General features: G+C 37.5%; 1 protein-coding gene across 1 annotated transcript; it reads left to right on the forward strand.

The window, feature by feature from the left end:
- Positions 1–56: 56 nt before the first annotated feature.
- LOC100372688 (dehydrogenase/reductase SDR family member 9-like) lies at positions 57–8,695 on the forward strand. The gene is made up of 5 exons (XM_006822050.3): positions 57–423; positions 3,975–4,316; positions 4,998–5,259; positions 7,035–7,198; positions 8,269–8,695. Exons 2-5 carry the CDS (start codon positions 3,989–3,991, stop codon positions 8,499–8,501), a joined length of 987 nt encoding a protein of 328 aa, XP_006822113.1. The 5' UTR covers positions 57–423; positions 3,975–3,988; the 3' UTR covers positions 8,502–8,695.
- The last annotated feature ends 360 nt before the right edge of the window (positions 8,696–9,055 follow it).

The following is a 9,055-nucleotide window of genomic DNA, read 5'->3' on the forward strand; positions in this document are numbered from 1 at the left end:
AAGGGCACGGTCATAATGACCCAACGCGGTCATGATGACCTAATATCTCAACGTTCGTACAAGGAAACAGCTATAGGGGGGGTGAATATTCGGAGTCATTTAGTTCAAGATTGGTTGGTTCTGTATCATTGACCAATTTAATGGGGTCAGTTAGTTTCAGGTTCTAGACACGAATCCAGATTCAAGACATGGGCAGATGGTCCCTTGTTATTGGCAATTAGTAGAAGGGGTAAGTTGGCCTAGACACAGTCCCGCTACAGAGGGACAATGGTGTAGGTCTCGCGCTGTGCCATGATGTCGCCCCCATCTTTAACAATTGGCAAAAAATACGTACATACATATAAATCATATGTTAGAAGAGCCAAGTGGATTAAAGGTCTTCAAACGACGACTACGTGTCAATTCTAAAGGACCTGATTACAGGTAATGTACAGTCCGTGTAGTATACGTGTAAATATAACTCCATGATTATATTAACGTGTGTGGTTCTATGCTCCCGGGATTTTGCAAACATAATTCAATGAGGTATGGGTAAATATTTATTTGTCTGGGCCTCGTTATTACCCCGATTCACTAGATATATGTGCATAGTTTGATGACCGCGTGTTATCGTGTGATAGCCAAAGACACAATATAGGGCCCACACCAAACGCGTTAAATAAATACACTTGTGTCATGGCGAACCAAGCCACAACAGGCTGGTAACTAGTAATGATTCCAGCATTATGATTGGCCCACGACTTCCTCGTTGCTTTCTCGTAGCCTTCGACCGAATTTGAATATGGCCTACTAAAAACCGGCATACAAGCTAAAGTGCAACACAATGGATCAAATGTCCGGTTACTAATTCACACTGAGCCCTGCTTCAAAATTAAACTGTTTATGTCTAATTGGAAACACCAATGCCACTATCGAGTACACTGCGCACATTGAAACATGTTTCAAGTAGAATTGTGTTTAGGGTGTGAGCACACTAGTAGTATATAAGCCGAAATACCACTGGGGTGAATAAACTTTTACATTTAGTAAAACGAGTTAAAAATAGATCTGTGATTCAGATATTCCAGAAATGTTACTAAGCACGTTACTATAACAACATATATATCCTTCGAAAGTCTAAATCATTACCTTCCATACTTAGATCACAGATTAATACGTCATCACAGACCAAAATCTAATATTGTATAGGGTATCTTCTGAATGCCATAACTGTTAAATTTATTATATTCCGTATACTAGTATAACTTCACAGGTTTAAAGGCTTCAAACAATATAAGGGCGACAGTAATGCAGCTTTAAAAAGCGGTCGTTTTCGTGACTCGTCGTGTTCGACCCATGCGATATTGACCTGGGTATAGTAACAGGTTTTTTTTTTGTTTGCTCAAAGCATTCACCACCATAGACCATATTTTTTTACTGCGTAAACTAGGTCGCTGGGATTTGATGCCGGGGCTTTGAATTGGTTCAAATCGTATTAATAAAATAAATAAGTCTCTATATTTTTATTGTATAATATGAACGATACGCCGAAAGGTGATGGTAATATCAGGGGGAAATTCTCTCCTCTCGGGTTCTCCACACGTGCCAGGGGGGAAACTCGTCTCGTCTCTATATCTCGTCCCCATTGAGGTACGGGATCGGGGAAGTCACTTTAGCTTTACAGTCAGATAAGACACACACAACGAAATACGTTTCAGCTCTCGTCTTAGTCGGTCAATCGAACACTATATAAGACACAGCGCCCTGGGGAAAAATCCCCAAGACTATCGCAAGGCTGACCCAAGACTCTCTTAGACTGCGTCAACACTCGCCCCAAGGCTCTCCAGGACTCTCCAGGACTGGACTCTCGACTCTCCAGGACTCGACTTAGACTGCGTCTCTCGTGGTGTACTCGTCAAAACCAACTCAATCTCTCTTTATTCATTTTCAAAACTCTAACCAATTACAAAACAGTGAAAAGACTCTAGGGCGTAACCTTCAATCATAAAGCCAATCACACTAAGTACTGAATACGTCATATCTTTTGATTAATGTTCACTACATTAATAACTACGGATACCAACTGTCAGAAAGAGTAGTCAGAATAGCGACGGTTATCTCGTAATTAGTTCCAAATCACTGAGCCAAGTTCCGTCCAAAACTTCAAATAGGCCTACACGATGACAGACATAACACAGCAATTCAGCTAATAATCAGCTAATTAAGTCGGTCAACAGATACGCGAAAACAAATTCATGACAGTAATTCTGATATTAAGATGTACGATGATGACATGACTACTGACTGTGCTGCGATTTTACCAGATGAAGTGCACCATAAAATTAATGATGATCTTGAAAATTTGTCATCATACTTGTCATGAAAATAGCAGAGTTTATGGGCATTGCGTCGTAACAAATGCTGGTTAAGCTACGTTATTTTAATATAACATGCAATGGAAATTCCATATACAAAGAATAAAATTGCCACGGCTGGCATCTTAGGATCTTCAGGGAACCATAGATATTATAGAAACATCACATCCATCTGATAATTAAACAGTTTGCAAGTAAGAAGAATTAGACGATTTGTTCCTAGCTCATCTCTTTTTACTATTTTTAAACAGTTTTGTATTGCTACATTTTGAATATCGTGATGTTTTAATTAATAGCGCAGACGCTGGTAGTCTTTACATATTGCAGGATCCAGCAGGTCGAATAATTTTAGGGCGAAGAAAGACGCACATCAAAAAATGACAATATTAACAAATTGGCATGGCTAGGTCTACATTTCAAATCCGTCTTGTTAAAAATAGAACGCATTAAAAGAAATTCAATTCCTTCTAATATTAAAGAGCGGTGGTCGTCGCGCCACGCATATGTGACATTTGTTTTGATAAACGTTGGTTTCCCCTCAATCCAATGCGCTCTCCTAAAGAAAATCACAAGTAGGAGTTTTGACCTGGGTGCAACTTGCAATGATTACCACCGGTCATTTCTTCAATAACTTTCAATCACCTAGAAATACATTGTGAAACTTGGTAACATCTCAGGTTGGTCTGTGCAACAGTCAAAGTCGCCATCTTTGTTTACATGAGACCCATATCTCGCGCATGTGTGGCGCCACGACCACCGTCTTTCACAACTGTCACGTAATTTAAAAACCGAAATATGCGAAATACTTGTGTAGTCAAGCAGAATTTTAAATTAAATTTTATATTTTGTGTAATTTTCAATTTACAAGTACTACTATTATGCGTTTGGTTTTATGAAAAATGTTGTTACGCAATATTGCTCTTCTTCCTCGGCCCACTAGCTTAAATAAAACTAACCGAACTGAGTGCTTGTGGGGGACGATACGTTGCGGTTATGGAAATGTAACGAAATATAATATGCAAATTTATCTGCTACACAATCAGCACCAATCACCACAGAAGAACGACTTAATGAAAACTCACAATTTATTCACTAACGGAAAACCCGCTGGCAATCCGGAGACTTACAACTCGATATCAACGATATAACACAAATTGTAAGAATGATACAGAATTGGCAGTATGCCCTTGATATACATCGATAAACTCTTGACCGTGTAAGAAAATTAGTGGGAAAACTACTAATTGGATGAATATAAAAATTGAAACAAAAGAACACACTGCGGTGGTTTCTACCACGTTCGCATTCATGTCGTCGTCTCACTTCAGAATCCGTATTTTGCAACAATGTATAAATCAGAATACAGTATTATTGAACTTGTATAAAACGTAATGAATAAAGCGATTAACAAATAGTGCATGTTTCAATTACAATGCTTCACAGATAAATGATTCAGAAATTACTTCGACAGTACTAGCATATTACTTTATTTGTGTTCACGCAATTAAAACGCCCTCTATATTACGACTGTCACATTTTAATGCTGTACGAACATTTTTTATCATCTATAATATGAAAGTTTAAGTATTCTAACTATTCGAAACTTGTTTTTGTTAATAGTAATTACTTCAATTATGGTAATGCAAATAGTTGCTACTGTCGCTGCCATTTGTATCCTTTATAAGCTTTTCGATTGGTTGTCACGGTTACCGACTATCGATGGCATCACATCTAAGTACGTCCTTATTACCGGCTGCGACACTGGTTTTGGAAATTTACTCGCCCAAAAATTGGACAAAAAAGGATGTAAAGTGATAGCGGCCTGTCTCACGGACAAAGGAGCACGTGACCTAAAAGCTGTGACGTCACACCGTCTAACGACATTGAGTATGGACGTAGCAAGTGACAAGAGTATCAAAGCAGCTTATGAAAAAGTCAAGAAAATCCTACCAAAAGGAACAGGTAGTACTAAAAAGTCAGATATTGTTGTTTGATATTTAATCAAATAAAATTGTGCTGAAATTAAAGTTCTATTTTTAATACACACATTGCAATATTCGTGGCCAGATGAAATTATGACAAAATTCGTAGTTTGACCCGAATTATAAATTAATTATAGTCATTGTATATACATGTAATACAAATTATCATCGCCCGGAATTTAGTTAAATTAAGGATGTGGTAGACTTAAAAGTCACTATTTATTTTTTTGTTTATTGTCTAGTTTGGTAGCATTTGTCTACCTGCAGGAAATGGGTATGTTACCCACTCGAAATTGTAACCAATACATCCAAAAATAGCTTTTTATAAAAAAAAAAATTGAGATATGTGTTTATGACAGCAGACCACTCACTTTGATTTCTGAATAATCGTCTTTGCGCGCAAATAATAAATATTTTTATAATTGATTTAACAACATTTATTTTCAATAATAATATTAATTTGTTCGTCGCGTGACACTGAGCAAAATGTTGATGACAGCAGACCACTCACTTTGATTTCTGAATAATCGTCTTTGCGCGCAAATAATAAATATTTTTATAATTGATTTAACAACATTTATTTTCAATAATAATATTAATTTGTTCGTCGCGTGACACTGAGCAAAATGTTGATGCAGTGTGTGTTGATTTCATCTTTCAGGCTTGTGGGGCCTCGTAAACAACGCAGGCATCATGGGTGAACTTGGTATGCCTGATTGGTTCAGCAGAGATGAGTATAAGCCTTGTTTTGAAATAAACGCATTGGGTCTGATCCAAGTTACAATGACCTTCGTACCTCTGCTAAAGAAGGCCAAAGGTCGCATAGTAAACGTTTCAAGTATTGCTGGTTTGATGACCTTCAGTGATAATATACCTTACAGTATCTCCAAATATGCAGTCGAGTCTGTCTCAGATGGCATCAGGTAATATAATTTTCCGTATTAAAGGGCGATAGTCGTCGCGCCACGCATGCGCGAGATATATGGGTCTCATATAAACTAAGATGGCGACTTTGACTGTTGTGCTGATAAACGAGTACGAACTGATACATTTCAAGGCTTTGATTAGGTATTTTTTAGGATTGTGGGAAAATCAATGTTTATTAACACAAAATGTCGCACATGGGCAGCGCGACGACCACCGCGCTTTAATAACAAAAGGCAAGGCATATTCGTCTCATTTGTGCGTGGTGGAATTGTGCGACTTAGTTTGGGATTGCACTGTTGGAACTACACGAGGATAATGCCGCATTAAATTCTAACTAGCCTAAGTAGTCCGAGTTTCGTTGAAATCGGTCAAGCAATGGAACCGTTGAAAATTAAAATGTACGACGCACCATATTATGGGAAATAACACATACCATTTTCAGTGATATGTCGTCAGAAATAGGACTTAGCCCTTCAAGACGGCAAAGTATTTGACATTTTGTCCAGGGCATATAGAGCATATGCATATGTATTCACATTTCGGCGATGGCCGTTACACATTGTCACTAATGACTCAGGAACTGTTTTATTACATGTAAAAATAAAAGTCAGAGAATAAAGATCAATAGTTACAGCTACGTTATGTCGCCACCTACGCTACATATTTAGTGTCTACAAATGTGAAGTGCTAGTTATTTATAAGTGGCGCCCTCTCGCGACGAAGCCTGGCGTAAATACGAAAATTGAGATCGTTCACATCGTCTATATTGTGATTTATGATCACTCGTTAATAAAAATAATATTTTGGGGATATTTAATATATTCTAAATGACGAACAACTACACAACTAAACGATAGTGACTACGCCATTTTGACGTCACGGTCACAGAAACGCTGCATCTATATTTTTTGAGAAAGTTGGCTATAAATCGCATGATAATGTCCATTAGTTTATTATGTACAATCATGGAGCTATTGGCCCAGGACAAAGTTACATATTTGTTTATGTTACAGTTAAGTTTTTTGAGAAACTGATACAAATATTTTTCAAAAATCGCTATTTTTATAACAATTCCATAGAACACTGTGTTAACAAAATGCATCTCTTGAAATTTTTTAAAACCTAGATTTTAACAATAATTCAGGACAACAAAAAGTACCAAATCATTAATAATACGTAACTAGGATATCTCATCAGGCAACAATTTGAGATATGACATAATGTCTCTGTCATAAGAACTTATATATGTAATACCGCCAATATGGCAACAATTCACTAATTAAAAATACCCCATTTTTTTAAAAATCAATATTCCTTATATTGCAAAATGAATAAGTTCTTCGTATTTAAATTTATGAGTAGGCTTCTACCTTTAAAATAAGTATTTATTGTTCTTGTATATTATCAATCCAATTTAAATATGATGTATTTCCATGGCGTGAATTTAATTTAATTTTATATATTTTATTTTATTCTTATTATATATGTGTCTTATTTTGTATATGTTTATAATTATTATTCACATCTATACTCATACTTGTGGGCTTTCGCGATTCCAAAAACTGTTGAAAAAACTTCCAGCAAATAAATAATAAATTCAAATAAAATAAAGTCAAAGAAAGTATATGGAAAAAATAAATAATAAAAAAAATTTAGTGAAAAAAAACCCCCAAACTAGGATCTTATTTTAATCTGATTGTTCTATTATATAAAGCCACAGCTTTATGTTATTTTATGAATCATAATTTTAACAAATTCCTTACGATTTTAGGTCGTGGTTGCGTCCTTTCGGGGTATCTGTGCATATTATCGAGCCAGGTTTCTTTAGAACGAATTTGACAAATTGGGATATTCTCGAAAGAAAAGTTCTCCGACGATGGGAGGCGCTTGACCCAGAAACAAGGAACGAATATGGAGAAGAATGGTTCCAAAGATGTACGTATTTTTTTTTAAATCTTTCCATGTCGTAACATTTTTTTTAGCCAGTTGGCCTCATGGTATAAACATGCATGCGTCATTATTATTGTCGAAAATTTACTCAGGGATCACTTTCGTCTGCAAGATATAAGTAGGCTCTCGCAGGCGTCTACACGTCAAGTCATGATCAGCTCCTCTCCTCCAAATACTGACCGAGGCTTGTTTTTTACCTAGATAAATATGCGAGTATATCCTCGAGCGCGGACATCCGGGCATTTTCACCGCCTGGCAACCCGCGGCGGTGAAAACAAAGGCCCAAAACTCGCAGAAAACGGTACTTTGGGATGACTGTTGAGACTCCTCTGAACAGTGTAACAAGATTAGCCCTACGTGTGTAACATATATAAATTTGGTTGTTCGGGATTACTTCAAAATTGAGTTTGTGTTGTTTTATCGAATTTTCACCGGCTCGACCGGCGTTCCACAGCAGCGCGCACAGAGCCCATAGAAATGCATGGTACAGTGGTGCGCGTCGTAGTTTTCCAAAATAGAAGAGATCATATTGCAGTGTGAAACTTTGAGATAAAGAAATTCATTTCCTTCCTTGCAAAATTACAACATATGATCACGTGTGCTGATTTAAGAAAGCCGATTGGTAACACATTTGCGAGTTGAAGAGATCTCGTACAAATCTAGCCTGACAGGGTCGCGTGAGTTGCGCTCTCAGCGGTGCTCCAAATCCAACACAGTGAGTGACGTCTGAAGCCGTTCGGCCGGCGAGGGCGCTACTCACGCCTACATGTCAGGCTAGTACAAATCATACTACAAATGAGTGTACAAATACGTTCACAATGAACCAATGGCCTTGGCGATTAGATATGATGATACAATGTCTTGGAAAGTGCATAGATAATGCACTGTTATGATGTATTCAAAAATCAATACCAGCCTACCCTTTCCCGCCGAAAGTTCATGTTTCCAAATTTAAACATTTTACAAACCTTCGATCTTTGCAATCGTAGCACGTGGAAGGATTAGTTGATTGATATAACAGTTCTGACAGTCTGTTTTCTTTTTGCATTATATAGTTCGTGAAGGAGCAAAGAAAGCTTTATGTGAGCGTACCAACACCAAGACATACCTGGTGCCCGAGGCGATGGAACACGCCCTCACCGCTGTGAGACCACAACTGCGTTATCATGTTGGTATGGATGCGAAGGTGCTGTGGGTGCCGTTGTCAAGGTTACCTGCTAGTATTCACGATTTTATCCGGCGCTTATTACGAGGCAAAGCAAATATTCCAAAAGGAGCCCAGCCATGAATCATTGCCAGGTGCTGAAGGAGGTCGACACCCACGTACTATTAAAAGACCGTGATTATCGACTACTGCAGCCTGAGAGCATCATGGGTGCTAGCTGAGAACCACCTACTAGTGTTTGTTTTTCTAATTAATTTCTGGTATTACTGAAACTTTTTTTTCATTGTGTTCCAAATAAAGTTGTTCTTTGTCAATAATTTTGAATTTCTATGGTGACGACGTTCGATGAAGTACATGTGTTTGATGTGTCGGTGTGAGAAGCCGGTGGTTAGTTTTATCAAGGAATATGGAAGTTGATAAAACAAGACTAGTCCTTGAAATGCACTAAATGTTCAAAACCACCATATTACAACATACATACGTACTATCAGAGGTGCATTGCTTGGGGTTTGCAACGCGCATAGTACTGTATGGTGACATCATGTCAAGATCACATTCAAGTCTCATCACGTAGATAGCGACCTTCTGACATGACATAGGCGGTTTGTAATAAAACAATAATACATGTATTACCACATTCATAGTGAAAAAATGTAATACATCGAAAATGTACAGAA

Source organism: Saccoglossus kowalevskii, chromosome 7 (assembly GCF_978046115.1).
Source record: "Saccoglossus kowalevskii chromosome 7, keSacKowa6.1, whole genome shotgun sequence".
Taxonomy (NCBI): domain Eukaryota; kingdom Metazoa; phylum Hemichordata; class Enteropneusta; family Harrimaniidae; genus Saccoglossus; species Saccoglossus kowalevskii.